Below are 19,186 nucleotides of genomic sequence, written 5' to 3'. Positions count from 1 at the left end.
AACCCTCCAAAATTTCCGCCACCTCCAACAGATCCCATCACTAGCCACATTTTCCGATCTCCACCCCTTTCCGCCTTCCGCAGAGACCGTTCCCTCCGCAACTCCCTGGTTAACCCATCCCTTCCCAAACCACTCCCTCCCCAGATACCTTCCCCTGCAACTGCAGAAGATGCAACACCTGTCGTTATTTCTCCTCCCTCGACTTGCACCCCCTCCAACCTCATCTACTGTATCCGTTGTTCAAGATGTGGACTCTTCCACATCGGCGAGACCAAACGCAGACTGGGCGATCGTTACGCGGCACTTCTTCGCTCGGCCCACGTGAACCAACCTGATCTCCTGGTTGTGGACACTTTAATTCTCCTTCCCATTCATACACAGACCTTTCTGTCCTCAGTCGGTCAGAGTAAAGCTAAACGTAAATTGGAGGAACAGCATCTCATATTTTGCTTGGGCAGCTTACAGCCCAGTGGTATGAATATTGATTTCTCTCACTTCAGGTAGCCCCGGCATTCCTTCTCTCTCTATCCCTCCCCTAGCTTCACATTTTCACCCAACAAGCAGCTTACAATGGCCTGGTTCCTTTATCGTCGTTACGTTTTTGCATATCTTTCATTCATTGTTCTTTATCTCTCCACATCACAGTCTATCTCTCGTTTCCCTTATCCCTAACCAGGCTGAAGAATCGTCTCGACCCGAAACGTCACCCATTCCTTCTCTCCAGAGATGCTGCCTGTCCCGATGAGTTACTCCAGCTTTTTGCGTCTACAGTTTAACCCAGTTCTTTCTTACACAATACATTGAAGGACCAAGTTCTTTTGCCCATAATGTCTGTGCCAAACAATTGTGTCAAATTGATCTAATCCCTTCTACCTGCATGTGATCCATATCCTTCCATTTCCTGCATTTCCATGTGCCTATTCAAAAGCCGCTTAAATGCCCCACCACCCCTGGCAGCGGGTTCCAAGCAGCCACCTGGGCAAATGATTCTAGTAGTCTTCTCGTATCCATGTTGCACATATTTCCCCTGTTAAACAGTTGACTTATGTTGAGGAGATGCTTGGGTGTGTGGGGGCGGTCATTGAAGAATTTTCCAAAAACACTTGCCCCAGACTGTGTGTAGTTTGGTTTTTTGTTTGTACGTGAAACGTGACGGGTTGGAAGGTTGATTGGCATTATCCTGTTTCGGTCTAAAAGGTTCAAACGGGTAAATGGTTCTCGCCTGTTTTATTAGAAATGGCAGTGCAAGATTCAGTGTTGATCTACATCAGTAGGATGATGAGTGTTTCTGTGCCTCATTCCCAAATAAAATCTGAAAATCTATTCATTGTGGGGATTGATGCTTCCCCTGGTCAAAGAGCCTGCAAACTAGGTCAGTCTCTAAATCAGGCATTCAGGACAGAAGGCAAGTAACGCCTTCACACACAGGTGGTGAGTCTATTGGAATTCTCTACCTGCAAGGATTGTGGAGTCTCGGTCACTGAGTATATTCAAGGCAGTTATCAATAGATTGTCATCAATAGAGATAACTGGTTTGTGCAAGAAAATAGCACTGAGGTTAGAGTTTGTTCATGGTCTTATTGAAAGGAAGAGCAAGCACAAGAGGGCGAATGATTCTGCTGCTTGTTTTCCATTTACAAATGGTAAATTATATAGAAGAAGTAGTGGACAAACGTGGCAAAGTGAACGGGAGAGCTCTGTCAGTGGACTTTCTCATCTGCAATGATCGCTACTGGGAATAAACTCCGCTGCAATATAATAATTGTGAAAGCTCTGTAGTTTTAGTAGGGAGTGGAATATCGAATTTTTCTGAATGGTCTTTCTGCTTATAATTCCATAATCATGAGAATCTGCCTGTGTCCAATAAGTAATTGAGAGAATTATTACTGAGCACAAACTTTTTCAATGTGTAGTAAGGAGATCTTTCTGCAGTTGTACAGGGCCCTGGTGAGACCGCACCTAGAGTATTGTGTGCAATTTTGGTCTCCTAATTTGAGGAAGGCATTATTGAGGGAGTGCAGCGTAGGTTCACCAGGTTAATTCCTGGGATGGCGGGACTGACATTTGTGTTCACTGGAATTTAGAAGGATGGGAAGGGATCTTCTAGAAACATATAAAATGTGGACTGGCTAGATGCAGGAAAAATGTTCCCAATGTTGGGGAAGTCCAGAACCAGGGGTCACAGTTTAAGAATAAGGGTTAGGCCATTCAGGACTTAGATGAGGAAAAAACTTTTCACCCAGAGAATTATGAATCTGTGGAATTTTCTGCCACAGAAGGTAGTGAAGGCCAATTCACTGGATGTTTTCAATAGAGAGTTAGATTTAGCTCTCAGGGCTAAGGGAAACAAGGGATAAGGGGGAAAAGTAGGAATGGGGTACTGATTGTGGATGATCAGCCATGATCATATTGATTGACAGTGCTGGCTCAAAGGGCCGAATGGCCTACTCCTGCAACTATTTTTCTATGTTTCTATGAGCCAATAATATCGGCGACAGCCATTCAACCATAGTTTTCAGGAACAGAGGCCTCCAAAGAATCTGAGCCTTTAAATGTGAACTTTTCTCCAAGTGGGTAACTCCTCAAGACCATGCCCCTAATTCCGAGATTCTGGCCTGAGGAAGCAGCCTCAAATCTATCCTGGCCGTTTTACTCGGCATCCTCAATGTCCTTTCTCATTCCTATTACTTCAAGACAGTGTAGACCATTTGCTTTTGCTCTCTCGTGAGACAAACATCCAAGGGACCAATCTAATGAACCTATGCTGCTCTAGCTGCAGGGACTGTGTGACCTCCTTTTAGCTGCACGATTCCTTGGTCGATATGGCATACTTTGAACTGATATAGATTATGAATATCTGGAGGTATTGTGCAGCCATGATTATCTCCCCAGGTCCCTGCTCTGCAAATGACAACAGATGCCATCTTCCGAATAGCCTCCTTCCCTCCTCTGGCATTGTGCCGTTAAACTGCCAAAACACATTTCTCAAAAATCAGCTTTACAGAGCTGTGCCTGACGGCTTGTTAAACGACAGTGGTGATGGAGCAGTGAGTTAGTGCTGCACTAGGGTTGCTTTTATCAGTAAGGTATGGAGTGCGGAGAAAGATTACCAGTTTGATTCCTAGGATAAAGAGATTTTTGTAGTGAGAAAGATTGGGCCAAAACCTATTGGGGTTTAGAAGTGTGAGAGGCCGTGTTGAATGACACAAACTGTCCAACTGTTGCGACTGTTTCTCGGATATTGGAGCAATGACATTCTTGCTGCAGCTCAACAGGCCTATAAAGACAGTAATGCACGAAATAAAAATACAATCGGTTAATAAATAATACTAGGTAACCATATGGTGCAAAACCAAGGTCCGTAGTGTAACGAAAGAAACAGTCCATAGAAGATCATAGTTGCTGAGGTTAGTGTTGTGCAGTATTCAAGAGCCTGATGGTTGCTGAGAAGAAGCTGTTCTTGAACCTGGAGGTCACGGTTTTGAGGCTCCTGTACCTCTTTCTTCTGTTATTAGCAGTGAGATGAAAGCAAGGCCAGGATGGTGTGGGTCTTTCATATTAGCTTCCTTCTTGAGGCCGCACCTCCCGTAGATCCCATGGATGGTGGCAGGGGCGGAAAACCCGGGGGGGCAGAGGGGACACGTCCCCCCCATGTTTTGAGAGGTGGGGGACATATCCCCCCCCCCCCCCCCCCCCCCAGTTTTTGTGATCCCGATGTTAAAATCGCCGCTTTTAGCGCTGGATTGAGCCTCCGAAGCCTCGCGCGTATGTGTGAGTGTGCGCATGCGCGCGTGGCCGCCAAAAAATTGTGTCCCCCGTCCCCTCCATGATTTGATAGTGAGTTCCGTTCTTGGATGGTGGGAAGGTCAGTCCCTGTGATGAACCGGGCAGTGTCCACCACTCTCTTTGTTCCTGGATGTTCGAGTTGCTGAAACAGGCCACGATGCAACCAGCCAATAAGCACTCTACTGTACACTTGCAAAAGTATGATAGAAAATTTGGCAATATGTGCCAAATAAATGTCAGAAAGTATGTGTTAAAATTAACAGGATGTAATGCAGGCTTGGAAAAGGTGTTGCTGGGCAGTTTCCACTGCTCGACCAGCAAATGTCACTGCACAGACACTCCCAGTGAGAACTGCTGTAAAAAGCTCAGCAGTCCAGGCAGTGTCTGTGCAGAAGCAATGTTTCATCTTGATTCTCATGGGCCATTTTTGGCACCTACTGACACTAGACCAGGGCAAAGGCCACCCAAGAGTAGAGCAGGAATATCCAATGCCTAAATCTGTGTGACGCAAATAACTCTGCCATTTGTTGTTTTGGCTACTTGTCGTCAATCTTTCCTTCCAGGCTATTGTGGCAAGCAAAGCCAGCCAGTTCACCGGCTACGCACAGCACGACGCGCAGGAGTTTATGGCGTTTCTGCTTGATGGCCTCCATGAGGACCTAAATAGGATACAGAATAAACCGTACACTGAGACCGTGGATTCCGACGGGCGCCCCGACGAGGTAAGCTTGTTACCCCAGACCTGACACTGTTGCCGGGGACTTTCATTGCATCTGTTCCCAACGTTACATGTTGGCCTTTGCGTACATCCCCATGAACAGTGCCGTCTGTGTATTAGTGCCTTGTCCATTCGTTAAATGCTTTGTTGTTCCTTGTTCAGTTCAGTACTGGTCAAGTTGCGGTGTAATTTTGGCCACTCTTTTAACAAAGGGAGTGTTCAGCTAACCATAGAGACAGAGTCCTAGAGCTATGCGGCATGGGAACAGGTCCTTTGGTCCACACTGTCCATGCCAAACAAGTTGGCATATTGGGCTGGCCCTATTTGCCTGCGTTTGGCCTGTAGCCCTTGTTATTTGGCAAGGCCTTTCACTTTCTATTAGGAAGAAACTGTCCCTCAGCAGTTTATTTTGTACTGCTCATGCTTTCCCTGTACTGCTTGTCATACAAATAACCTTAGAGAGAAGATTAAGTACCAATGATCTCATATTGCTATTGATTACTCTGGTTGAAATAAGGAATTCTATAGCTTCTTTGATCTGCAGTGTTTCCTGTTCCTTCTATATGTGGAACGTAGGTAGTGGCAGAGGAGGCCTGGGAGCGTCACAAGATGAGAAATGATTCCTTTATCGTGGATCTGTTCCAGGGCCAGTACAAGTCCAAGCTGGTGTGTCCCATGTGTTTCAAGGTGAGTGGTTAAACGAGTGTGATGCAGTTGCCTGCATTATGGACTGTATTAATCAATGCCTTGCCTATTCAAGTGCCTGTCTAAATATATCTAAAACACAGCAATTGTGTCTGACCACCTGTTCATTGGGCAACCACTCTGCTTTAAAAATATATATATATTTCTCCCATCTCCTTTCGCTTGTCATAAACCCATACCCCCTTTTTGATACCCATACCATGGGAAAAAGATTCTGTCTATGTCTGCCTTTTATAATTTTACATAGCACTCTCAGATTGTCCCTCGATTCCATTACTCTGGGGATTACAAGTCGAGTATATCCAATCTCTCCCCATAAATAAAGTCTTACAATTCGGGCAACATCCTGGTGAATCTCCTCTGCACTCTCTCCAGTGCTACTGCACTAAAGTGTGTTGACCAGAATTGCTGCAAACGCGCGGTCAAACCAATATTTTATAAAGTTGGAACATAATATCCAACCGTTTACATTCTGTGCTGTGGCTAATGAAGAGAACATGACCTGTGCCTACTTCACCGCCCCATCCACTGGTACTGCTGCTTTTGGAGAACTGTTTCTGGTAACCCTGGATCCCGCTGTTCATCAGAAATAAGAGGGATCATGAAATGAATGTTCACCAATCCTGAAAGATGGCAGGTGGATAAAGTGGTTACAAAGGCAGGATACTCTCCATGAATGTGGTATAAAATGTGGAATATGATATAAAATATAAGCAGGAAAGTTATGCTTGAATTGAGTACGCTTGTTAAACTGCAGCTGATGAACTGTGTGCAGTTTTGGTCGCCATGTTACAGGAATAATGGAAGTGTACTAGGGGGGGATGGCGAAGAGGTTAATGAACACTGGAACGTTTTACTGCTGAGAAAGATTGGAGATAAATCGAAGTCATTGTTTACACCAACAAAGACAAAAGTCCATGACCACTATACGTCTGCGGCAGGAAACTCCCCAGCCCACAAAACAATATCAACGATGGGACCAAAGAAATGATAGATCATTACCTGTCAGCTGAATCAGTTCGAACAAGACACCATACCTGGCAGCAATCCTTGGAAAATGCTTCAAAGTCAAGGTCATACAACTCAAACAAGTCCTTGGGCCCAACTTGCCCATGCTGACTAAGATGCATATCCACACTGGGCCCACTTGCCTGTGTTTGGCCCATATAGAAACATAGAAAATAGGTGCAGCAATAGGCCATTCGGCCCTTCGAGCCTGCACCGCCATTCAATATGATCATGGCTGATCATCCAACTCGGTATCCTGTACCTGTCTTCTCTCCATACCCCCTGATCCCTTTAGCCACAAGGGCCACATCTAACTCCCTCTTAAATATAACCAATGAACTGGCCTCAACTACCTTCTAAACCTTCCCTATCCATGTATCTGTCCAGTATGAACTGTGAAGAGAATGCTGTGAGGGTGCAGGGTGACTTAGACAGGTTGGGTGAGTGGGCAGATGCATGGCTGATGCAGAATAATATGGATAAATGTGAGGTTATCCACTTTGGTGGCAAGAACAAAAAGGCAGATTATTATCTGAATGGTGTCAGGTTAGGAAAAGGGGAAGTACAATGAGACCTGGGTGTCCTTGTGCATCAATCACTGAAAGGAAGCTTGCAGGTACAACAGGCAGTGAAGAAAGCTAATGGCATGTTGGCCTTCATAACAAGAGGAGTTGAGTATAGGAACAAAGAGGTCCTTCTGCAGTTGTACAGGGCCCTAGTGAGACCGCACCTGGAGTATTGTGTGCACATTCTTGCTATTGAGGGAGTGCAGCATAGGTTCATAAGGTTAATTCCCGGGATGGCGGGACTGTCATATGATGAAAGAATGGGACGACTTGGCTTGTATTCACTGGAGTTTAGAAGGATCTGATAGAAACATATCAAATTATTAAGGAATTGGACATGCTAGATGCAGGAAACATGTTCCTGATGTTGGGAGGTCCAGAACCAGGGGCCACAGTTTAAGAATAAGGGGTAGGCCATTTAGAACTGGGATGAGGAAAAACGTTTTCACAAGGAGAATTGTGAATTTGTAGAATTCTCTGCCTCAGAAGGCAGTGGAGGCCGATTCACTGGCTGCATTCAAAAGAGAGTTAGATAGAGCTCCTAGGGCTAGCAGAATCAAGAGATATTTGTAGAAGTGTTACTGATTGTGGATGATCAGCCATGATCAAATCGAAGGGCTGAATGGTCTACTCCTGCACCTATTGTGTATGTATATGTAATTTTATATAGCTATGTAAGATTACCGAAGATAGACACAAAATGCTGGAGTAACTCAGCGGGACAGGCTGCATTTCAGGATAGACGGGATGGGTGACGTTTCGGGTCGAGACCCTTCAGATTGAGTCAGCGGAGGGGGAGATACAGTGATAAGGAAGTGAAAGGTGTGAGTACAAGACATCAAAGGGGGTGGAGATCAAGGTAAATGTAGAATAGATTATTGTTAGCTGGGAGAGGGTTACAACAAAACAAACAGATCCAATGTAATCTGGGCAGTCTGTCTGACTGTAAAATCACCCTTGGCTTCCTGCGCTCCAAGGAATAAAGTCCACCCGATCACCGCAGCTGGCCTGTTCCTGCTCAAAATGGTGAATAAGCAAATGCAAAATACTGAACTCATTGAGTGTTATGGTGAAAGCAATGACCATGACCAGCAGAATGCACTCGGGACATCTTTAACTACCTACCCACCTACCCTAAGTGCCCCCATCAAGATGAATAATTGCTGAATATGTACAAGGGCTTCACAACTTTTCGAGCATTGAATAAAGTTATATTTGAATTTAATTGATCTGCTTTTGTGGAAAGAGGTAATTTAATGTAACTGAACAAATGTTGCTTATGTTGTGGATGATGTCATCTTCTGAACTGCATCCACACAGACTTGTATATTCCTAACATAACACTAGGTGGTGATGTTCAGCTGAAGTTACAGCGTGAAAGCCAAATAAGGATGTAGATCTCATACAAGAAAACTTGCACGTAAGCAATGGCTTCTAGTGTCTAGTGCTTCTGAAATAGGACCCAGTGAAGGCTGGAGAGGTTTACTGCATTTGAAAGATGCGGAGGGTTGTATAGCACAGACATGGGTCCCTTGGCCGACCATGTCCATGCCGAAATCACTTGCCCACATTAGGACCATATCCTTCTGTGCCTTGCCCATTTAAGCCTGTCTAAATGTCTGTTAAATACAGTGATATCAGATTACACCTCTGGCAGCGAGCTCCTGATATCAACCACTGTGCGTGCTTAAAAGATCTTCCCCCAAATTCACTATAAAACTCCTTCCTCTCACCCCAAACTTGCCCTAGTTTCTGATACTTCTACTGTGAACAAAATATTCTACCTGCCCTATGTTATGTCTGTTATAATTTCAGTCGTACAAGCAGAAACAGACCCTTCAACTCGTCTGCACCAACCAAGATGCCGAGCTGGGCTAGTTCCATTGACTTGGATTTAATCCATATCCCTCTAAACCTTTGCTGTCCGTGTGCCAATTCTAATGTTATTTTAATGTTGCAGTTGTACCTGCCCCTACCACTTCCTCTGGCAGCTCATTCCACATAACCTGCACCCTCTCTGTGGGAAAACCTGTTCCTTGGATCCCCGTTAAATCTTGCTCCTCTCACCTTAAGCCTAGGCTCTTTAGTTTTAGACTCTCTTAGCCTGGGGAAAAAGGCAGGTCTGCAAGGTTGGATCACATTGGACCTAGGGTGAGGTTGCCAATTGATCAGTGTGGTAACGGGTTGTTTTTCACACTGGTGGCCTGTGACTGGTGATGTGCACACTTTATTGATATTAATGGATTGAACGTAGAGTGTGGTGGAGCAGTGTTTGGAACTGAGGTTGTAGTTATTATTGGTTGCGAGAGGGACAGGACTGACCGCTCAACATCCAGGTTTCTGATGTTTCAGACGTGCTAGCAAGGGAGGTGGGTGGGTTACATTACTAATCGGGGAGAATGTCACAACATCACTCCGAGGTCACATTGGAGGAGTCGCCCTCTGATGCAATATGAGTAGAGCTAAAAAATAAAATGTTCAATCACTCTCTGGAATTAGCAGCTGGAGATTTTTTATATTCCCTCTAGCCTCAGGCAAAGGGCTGGAGGATAGCCAAAGTTGTTCCCTTGTTTCAAATGGGAATAATCCTGGAAATTAAAGGCATGTGAGTTTCACATTATTGATCGTGTCATGTTCAGCACAGACATTGTGGGCTGAATGGCCTGCTCCTGTGCTGTACCTTTCTACATTTATCAGTCAGTGCTACCCTAATCAAGTTCAAGCAATCCTTTCCCCAAATGCCTAATAGGAGCGTGGGTGTATGGTTGTTGAGACACCGTCACATACTCTGCTTTTCATATGAGGTGTAAATGAATTTTAAAAAAGCTCAAAATGTATCTCGTGCTGTTGCAGCAATCAATTTCCCAAACCAAATAAGTCGCCTTTCAGAGTGGTATGTGTGGTAGTTGGGAAACATGGCAACAATGATGCCTGGATTAGGGGATATTAGCTGCAGGGAGAGATTGGAACACCAGAGGTTGAGGAGAGACCCGATAGAAGTATATACAATTGTGAGTGGCACAGATAGGATACACATTTAGAATCCTTTCCCCCAGGATGAAAACAAGTCAAATACTATAGTGCATAGCTTTACGGTTAGAGGGCAAAAATTTGAAGGAGATGTGCTGGGCAAGTTTGTTTTACACAGAAGGTGATGGATGCCTGGAACACTGCCACGGGTGGTGTGAAAACAGATACTATAGTGATATTTAGAAGACTTTTGGATAGGCACATGGATATGTTGGGAATAGAGAGATTATGTGCAGGTAGATAAGGTATGGTTGTGGCATTATGTTTGGCCCAGACATTGTGGGACTGTTCTTGTGCTACACTGTTCTATGTTCTATAATGTTCTACACATAGCACGATCCAGTGAGCAACATTGATGGAAACATCCAGGTAGTTTGACAATAATTGATGACCCCAGGCAGGGAGAATAGACATGGCATCCATTTCATGCCTCATCAAAAAGGCTACAACTCCAATAGTGCAGCCCCCCATGAGTGGTCAGATTGTTGGTCAAGCTCACAAACTACAATGTTTAAACCAATTTGGAAGCAAAGTACTGAGAATAAGGGCAGAGGTATAAACAGGATACTGCTTTATTATCCCACGAGGCTGGGAATATGATTAATCACAGGCTCTGCAAATCATCTTCTTTGGCCGTGAGCGACTCGTGGGAAGCTTCTGAGAGCTTCAGTCTGAAGGAAGAAGTCGGGGTCATTTATGTCCTTTATGGGGTGATGAAGATGTGGTGAAGGTGCCTGAGTGAGAGAGGACACAGTGTCAGTATCTGTCTGTATGTCCCTGTGTCTGACTCATCTGTAAGTTTTGTTTTCCAGGTATCGATCACGTTTGATCCTTTCCTCTACTTATCGGTCCCATTGCCACAGAAACAGAAGCTGCTGACTGTTTTCTTTTTTGCTAAAGAGCCTCACATAAAACCAATCAAGGTAAGAGCAGTGTTGCTGTGTAGAACTGGTCAACACAGCTACATGGTGTATACAATTCCCGTCACACAGTCGTGGAAGTGAGGAGACTTGCTTTGACATGGGCAATACAAGATTGAACAGAGGGACAGTTACATTAGAAAGGCCACTAATCAAATACCAAACATTATAAGTGGATAGTAAAACACAAAGTGCTGGAGTAACTGAGCAGGTCAGGCATCACCTGTGGAGGGAACGGACAGACGACATTTTGGGTCGGGATTGTTCTTCAGACTGATGGAGTAGGGGGAGAAAGCTGGGAAAGAGAGGTGGAGGTGAGACAAGGTCTGGTAAGTGATAGGTGGATACAGGCGAGGGGGTGATTGGCAGATGGGTGGAGATAGTGCCGAAAGCTAGAGATGTAAAGGTGATTATAGGTTTTTTAATATTATTGTCATATATACTGGGAGAGTGAAAAGCGTTGTTTATTTTATTGTTGTTTGTAAAGTGTGATGGCAGAGCAGCGGTTAATGCACTGTCTCCCGCGGGCGGCCACAGGACAGTGAATAGTCCATCTTTGCACTGTTGATGTTTGAGGCTATAATTTCAAATTGATCAGTCTCACTTGTTGGCAATTCTCTGGAGATGCTGGGTCTATCCCTCAGAGGAGACTTGCAAAGACATGACTGATGTTCTGAAACTCAGTTTATACGTCATACGGCACAGAAACAGGCCCTTTGGCCACTGTATCCGTGCCGACCATTGAGTAGCCATCTATGTGAGTTTCATTTTCCAGCAGTCTCTACAGTTCTCCCCTTCCTTTGCAATTCAAGTGGCCAGCCAGAGACAACTTTAATGTGTGTGACTCTGCACCGACCACTCCTTAGGGCATTCTTCCTCCGATCCTCTCTTAACTTTCCTTCCCCTTGCCTTAAATCTGTGCTCTCTGGTTCTCCTCTGCTATGAGGAAACTATTTGCGCTGTTCCCCCATCCATGCCCTCATGACTTTGTATCTCTGAATCCCTTGCCCCCACCCTTGGCTTCTTCTGCTACAAGGATAACAATTGCAGCCTCTTCAGTGACAAAACTATACATCTGTGAAAAAAATCTGTGATTTCCTTCCTAAACCTCTCTGCCTCGATCTCTCTTTTCTCTTTTAAGATGCTCCTCCAAACTTGCTCTCATTGCCCAGGCTCTTGGTTAACCGTCTAAATTGCTTGATATCAGAGGTTGCTTATGGTCTTGTGATGACCCTTGCAATGTTTTGCCGTTAAAGGTGCTCTAAATAAATTCTGTTAAAGTGATTGCTCCTTTTATACCAACAGATCTTGGTGAGTGTGAGCAAGGAGAATGCCAGCGCCACTGACATATTTGAGGCCGTTTCCCGGAACATGAAGGTAAAAGCAGGCATACTTCGACTAGCTGAGGTAAGTCTCGAAACGCTGCTTTGAAACATAGAAACATAGAAACATAGAAATTAGGTGCAGGAGTAGGCCATTCGGCCCTTCGAGCCTGCACCGCCATTCAATATGATCATGGCTGATCATCCAACTCAGTATCCCGTACCTGCCTTCTTTCCATACCCCCTGATCCCCTTAGCCACAAGGGCCACATCTAACTCCCTCTTAAATATAGCCAATGAAGTGGCCTCAACTACCCTCTGTGGCAGAGAGTTCCAGAGATTCACCACTCTCTGCGTGAAAAAAGTTCTTCTCATCATCTCGTTTTAAAGGATTTCCCCTTTATCCTTAAGCTGTGACCCCTTGTCCTGGACTTCCCTAACATCGGGAACAATCTTCCTGCATCTAGCCTGTCCAACCCCTTAAGAATTTTGTAAGTTTCTATAAGATCCCCTCTCAATCTTCTAAATTCTAGAGAGTATAAACCAAGTCTTCTTTCTTCATAAGACAGAGGAATCAGTCTGGTGAACCGTTTGCACTCCCTCTATGGCAATAATGTCCTTCCTCAGATTTGGAGACCAAAACTGTACGCAATACTCCAGGTGTGGTCTCACCAAGACCCTGTACAACTGCAGTAGAACCTCTCTGCTCCTATACTCAAATCCTTTTGCAATGAAAGCTAACATACCATTCGCTTTCTTTACTGCCTGCTGCACCTGCATGCCTACCTTCAATGACTGGTGTACCATGACACCCAGGTCTCGCTGCATCTCCTCCTTTCCCAATCGGCCACCATTTAGATAATACCATTTGGTGTGATGGCATTAAACTGGAGCAGGCCCTGGGGAAGTGGGTTAAACTCAGCACTGACATTTCTATCTTGGAAATCCACCTTTGTCTATAGCATGCAGAACACAGTGCTGGAGTAATTTGGTGGGTCAGGGAACATCGGTGGAGGGAATTGAAAGGCAAAGTTTTGGGTCTTGATCCTTATACTTAACCATATAACCATATAACAATTACAGCACGGAAACAGGCCATCTCGGCCCTACAAGTCGAATTGATCAAGCCGAACAATACCATGCAATACTTGTTCTGTCAGAATTGTTCTGGAGTCTGCAAGTCAGTGTTAAACTCTGATGGCATTGATGGGAGCAAAAACAAATATCGAAAAATGTTTAAGAATTGTTTCTCTCATTTTATTAAAATACTCTTCTTCATAAACCCTTTGCTGATAAGGTAAAATACCTTTGGTTTGAATTGGATACGAGACCGGAGGTGGGGACAGAACTCCAGGGAAATGTTCCCCCAATTTAAAACAAATCCATTCTGTGAATTGGGCTGAATTTCCAAGAGAAATTAGTTGAAAGTCCCCAAACAAGATAGTCCTTTGTTTACAACAGGATTCCCAGACTCGCTATGTGCTTTCCTGAGCATATCGAGGGCACATTCCATTCCATTCCACATTTAACTGGTGTTTCTGATCTTGAATATTGATGAATAATTTCAGCTTGCAAAACGTGCACTTCCGATTGACACTGAGACGGTAGTTGGTTCTGGGAATGAAACCTCCGGGATTGATTAACCTGCCAACAGTCTGTCTTAATATAGTAACTGTGGGCCCTATTGCCCTTCAGCCTGCCCTGGAGTTCAGTCAGATCATTGATGTTCTCTGACCTATCTCCAGCTGCATTAATGCAGAGAAACTTAACAACATGATGGCAGCTTTTCTGCATTGGGACTACAACTTTGTAGATCACAGCTCTTTAAATACACAGTGAACTACATTTTAAATGATATGAGTGGGTCTGCCACTTCCTACCATTCCCCTCCACCTTCTAGATGAAACCCAAATACTTTAGATTTTTAATTCTTGTTAAGAAAAACGAGTCCTGTCTGTAGATCACTTGCAATTTTATGTGCCCAATGACATCTCCTTTGTTTCCTATGTTCCTGAAAGAGAAACTGCAACTTATCCAGACTCTGACTCAAATTTTCCATTCGGGTCGACAACTGTCCATGCAATTGCATCTTTCCTGTTAGTAAGCAGCCTATACACTTGAGCTGAGGCCCAACAACTGATGTATCCTGTTTCAGCCTAACCTCTCTGCCCTTGCAGTTTGTGCTTTGGCTAGTAAAGAAATATCTTTATAACCATCTTCACTTTACTTTAGAAATACAATACGGAAACAGACTCTTCTGCCCACTGAGACTATGCCTACCAGCAATCGTCCCGTACACTAACACGATCCTACACACTGGGGACAATTTACAATTCTACCAAAGCCAATTAACCTACAAACCTGTCTTTGGAGTGTGGGAGGAAAACGGAGCATCCGAAGAAAACTCACGCAGTCACAGGGAGAACGTACAAACTCCGTACAGACATTAACCCACGGTCGGGATTGAACCCGGGTCCCTGGCGCTGCAAGGCAGCAACTCTACCGCTGCACCACCATGCAGCATTGACCGGAGCTGGATGGACCTGTGGACGCTCTACACTTTTAATTACAGTTAAATAATAAATAATGAATTCTGCCGCAGCTAAAATGTGTTGAATCTGACTATGTCCACGGGACCATCTCTTCCATTACCTGTCCAATTCCTGCAGACCAAATCAATAATTTCATGAACTAACTTCAATGTATTTAAGTGGTTTAACAACTTAATGTTTTGTCCATTGCTGATCCACTGATATAAGAAGATTCTCAGCTGCATTTGGAGAAGGTGTATGTTTCTCTGCTGATGACAGGCTCTCTCATGTTTGTTCGACTTTGTTTCTCCTGTAGGTTGTGAGAAACAGATTCCATCGGCTATTTTTGGCGTCGCAGTCCCTGGATACCGTTTCCCCTAGCGATACACTCTTCTGCTTTGAGGTCCATTCTCAAGACCTCACAAAAGAGAGAGTGGTCGAATTGCAAGTACAACAGGTACGTCACCAATTATTGTTTCTTCTGAACTGTCTTTGGTTGCCTGCTTTCTGATGGGGTGGCAATAGGGGTTGCTGTAGCCTTGAGGCAGGGAGAGGTCATTTACAATGAGAAACAAAGAACTGCAGATGCTGGCTTACAAAAAAAGACAAAGTGCCAGAGTAACTCAGCAGGTCAGATAGCATATATGTAAGATACAATTATGACTTTTAAAAGGACATTTGAACGGATATATTGATTAGGTTTAGAGAACAAGACATAAGGATCTGGGGGAAAAAGCAGGAACGGGATACTGATTTTGGATGATCAGCCATGATCCTATTGAATGGCAGTGCTGCCTTGAAGGGCCGAATGGCCTTCTGCACCTATTTTCTATGTTTCTATGATTTGCAGATGCTAGAATCTTGCGTAGAACACGAAGCGCTGGAGTAACTCAACAGATTAGTCAGCATCTCTGGAGGACATGATTAGAGTTTGGAGGGCTGGGTCAAGAATGTTTAACTGACACATATACTATAAGTGGAACAATTAAATTCTTACTATGGCCGAATGCTGGCAAATGTGACCAGCTGAGTATACCAACTCGGTTGGCATGGAGAGGGTGGGCCAAAGGACCTGTTTCCGTGCCAGATAGCTTTATAACTCTGACGAAGTGAGGAATGGCAACACAAATGTGACATCCCTGATACAAATAAAGATTGAGCAAATTGTCTGACGTTGGAGAATTCAAGTTTGAGTCTGAATCGTGTTTTTGAGGTGCACTGCAGTTTCTGTGGAATAAGCTCATCCACTTGTGTGTGTGCTTTCTGTTCCTGCCCGAGCACCATCGTGAGTTATGTTACAGTTAACCAGGTGCCACTGGGGTGAGGCCATGTTTGGTGATTGCAGAAAGAAATACATTTCTGAATCTTGTTTGGAAAGGAATCAAACGCACTGGCTGAGTTGGAGGTTGCTAACGATGCTACCTGCACCTCGAGTGTATCATAGCAAAAGGATTTGAGTATAGGAGCAGGGAGGTTCTACTGCAATTGTACAGGGTCTTGGTGAGACCACACCTGGAGTATTGCGTACAGTTTTGGTCTCCTAATCTGAGGAAAGACATTCTTGCCATAGAGGGAGTACAGAGAAGGTTCACCAGACTGATTCCTGGGATGTCAGGACTTTCATATGAAGAAAGACTAGGTAGACTCGGTTTGTACTTGCTAGAATTTAGAAGATTGAGGGGGGATCTTATAGAAACTTACAAAATTCTTAAGGGGTTGGACAGGCTAGATGCAGGAAGATTGTTCCAGATGTTGGGGAAGTCCAGAACAAGGGGTCATAGTTTAAGGATAAGGGGGAAATCTTTTAGGACCGAGATGAAGAAAACTTTTTTCACACAGAGAGTGGTGAATCTCTAGAATTCTCTGCCGCAGAAGGTAGTTGAGGCCAGTTCATTGGCTATATTTAAGAGAGAGTTAGATGTGGTCCTTGTGGCTAAAGGGATCAGGGGGTAGGAACAGGATACTGAGTTGGATGATCAGCCATGATCATATTGAATGGCGGTGCAGGCTCGAAGGGCCGAATGGCCTACTCCTGCGCCTGTTTTCTATGTTTCTATCTGGCTTTTCCAGCTGCATCACAAGTAATTTGCTGCTTCTTTGTCTTGCAGCGGTTGGTGATCCCCAACATCTCGATCAATAAGTGCGCTGCCTGCCAGAAGCCCCAGCAGCCCGACGAGAAGCTGCGACGTTGCACCAGTTGTTACCGAGTCGCCTACTGCAACCAGTGAGTCAGCCCTTCCTTTCCATGCACCTTGTTTTTTTTTTCCTTTTTTACTTTAGTCTTTATTGTTTTTATGCATACACAAATAAAACACAAATATTACAACGACACATACAACAATGCAGTGAAACATACAACAGTGCAGCTGTTTACAATTAATGATGCAGTATACAGAACTATTTTCTTAAAACATTTTCCAATAACTTACATTATTGTCAATAAAATTATACAGTGTTGATGTCTTTATTTCTACACCTAATCCATTTTTCCCATTTTCTGTTAAACTCGTCTTCTTTCACTCTTGGAGAATATGTCATTTTCTCCGTGACACATATTTCCTGTACTATGTCTAACCATTGTCTAAGTCTGGGTGTGTCCGCTGCAAGCCAGTTTCTGTAATGGCCTTTCTGCCAGCTGTGAGTAGGATTTTAACCAAGTAATGATCTTCCTTCAGCGCCACTGTGGTTATATTACCCAGGTGTAAAATGGAACACATCTTGGAAACTATATATCCTAATACCTCCTTTAATTCTGAATTCACTCTGTCCCAAAATGTTTCTATTTTTGGGCAACTCCAGAAGATATGTGCATGATTTGCGTCTGTTTGGCCACATTGCCCCAGCATGTTTGCTGCCTTAGAATTTGCTTGCTTTTTATGTTAGGCGTAATAAAGAAACAAATCAAAAATTTCCAAGTAAATTCTCTTCATTTTTGTGAATTAGTGGATGTCTGTAGCGTTACACACATATGATGCCATTCTTCGTCTGATATTGTGATGTTCAATTCCTTTTCCCACTTAAATTTTACACAAAATATAGTTTTAACATGACATTCCATTAAACTATGGTAAAGTTTAGAAATAATCCTTGATGTTTTTTGATGATACGCATTAACTGTCACTTCTACCACTGGATTCTTTTCTTCTAATGCCTCCCTTTTTACTTTTTTATTGTAATAATCTCTCAGTTGGAGATATCTAAACAAGTCTTATTTCCGAAGTGCAAATCTATCCATCAAATCTTGAAAACTTCTTCGGTCTCCATTTTTAGTAACAGCACAAAATGCAGTCATTCCTTTTTTCATCCACTCTCTAAATGTTGAGTCATACATCCCTGGTTTAAATTCACTATCCAAAGCTATACATCTTCAAACTTTTTGTCCTTTATTCAGTTTAAATTGTCTGGTAAGAGTGAACCAGGTTTCTAAAGTAAATATCGTTATTGGATCGATTATACTCCTGATATGTCCAGGAAGCGCGTTTTCTCCCAAGAGTGTTTGGATGTGGAAGTCGGGGATATATGTCTCAATCTCTTTCCACCTAACTATGTAGTTGTCCTCACACCAATTAATTAGTGGTCGAAGTTGGGCTGCATAGAAATATCCTAAAATTTGGAAGTGCCATTCCACCTTTGTCCTTTGGCAACTAGAGTGTAGTGTATCGAACTCTGGCCTTCTTTCCTCCCCAAATAAATCTAGATATTAATTTATCCCATTCCGTGCATTGTTTTAATGGTACCTCTATTGGCAGAGATTGAAATGAGTACAATAGCCTTGGCAAAACATTCATGTTTATCTTAGTACTAAAATCCATTGGGTAGGTGGACCATCTTTCTATATCCTTTCTTACGTTTTGGTTGATGTGATTATAATTGGCCCCATACAACATTGATATATTTTGTTATATGTATTTGATTGATTTTGAATCCCATTTAATATTATACTTTTGCTTGATTTCTTCTGGAGGAGCACAATTAAATAGGAGGGTTTGAGTTTTTGAAATATTCACTTTATATCCTGCATAAAAATTACATTTCTCTATGATCCCCATCATCCTTGGAAAGGAGGTGTTTACTTCTGTGATACATCATTACGTCATCTGCAAAAAGGCCAATTTAATGTTCTCTGTCTCTTATAGTTACTCCCCTCAGTTCCCTATCTTGACGAATCACTTGAGCCAATCGTTCTATATGTATATATATATATAGCAAACAGGGTAGGGCTAAGACAACATCCTGTCTCGTTCCTCTTCCTAACACAAATCTCTCAGTTAAGGACCCATTCACCTTTACTCTTGCAGTAGGTGGCTGGTAAATTGCTTTAATAACTTGAATTGAACCTTCGGTAAAGCCAATTCTTTCTAGTGTTTGATATAAGAATTCCCAATTAACCCTATCAAAAGCCTTTTCCGCATCTAGGCTTATCAGAACAGCGCGCATACTTTCCTTTTGAATCTTGTGTATTATATGTACGGTTCTTCTAATACTGTCCTGTGTTTGTCTGCCTATTATAAAACCAGTCTGGTCTTCATCAATTAAATCTGGCATGAACTTTTCAAATCGTTTGGAGATAATTGAAGAATATAATTTATAGTTGACATTT

At 43.4% G+C, this 19,186-nt stretch overlaps 1 protein-coding gene across 5 annotated transcripts in view; it reads left to right on the top strand.

Moving 5' to 3' along the window:
* usp19 (ubiquitin specific peptidase 19) overlaps positions 1–19,186 on the top strand; it is a 98,696-nt gene that overhangs the window by 45,230 nt on the left and 34,280 nt on the right. For all 5 annotated transcript variants that reach the window (XM_055647912.1, XM_055647910.1, XM_055647911.1 and 2 more), the window contains exons 13-18: positions 4,350–4,508; positions 5,081–5,191; positions 10,626–10,736; positions 12,039–12,140; positions 14,903–15,043; positions 16,695–16,810. In XM_055647912.1, the coding sequence (XP_055503887.1) occupies positions 4,350–4,508; positions 5,081–5,191; positions 10,626–10,736; positions 12,039–12,140; positions 14,903–15,043; positions 16,695–16,810 (740 nt within the window). The remainder of the gene's footprint in view (positions 1–4,349; positions 4,509–5,080; positions 5,192–10,625; positions 10,737–12,038; positions 12,141–14,902; positions 15,044–16,694; positions 16,811–19,186) is intronic.

The sequence above is a fragment of the Leucoraja erinacea genome, chromosome 16 (genome assembly GCF_028641065.1).
Source record: "Leucoraja erinacea ecotype New England chromosome 16, Leri_hhj_1, whole genome shotgun sequence".
Taxonomy (NCBI): domain Eukaryota; kingdom Metazoa; phylum Chordata; class Chondrichthyes; order Rajiformes; family Rajidae; genus Leucoraja; species Leucoraja erinaceus.
Note: the sequence above shows the minus strand (reverse complement) of the source record. Positions and strands in the feature narration are given on the sequence as shown.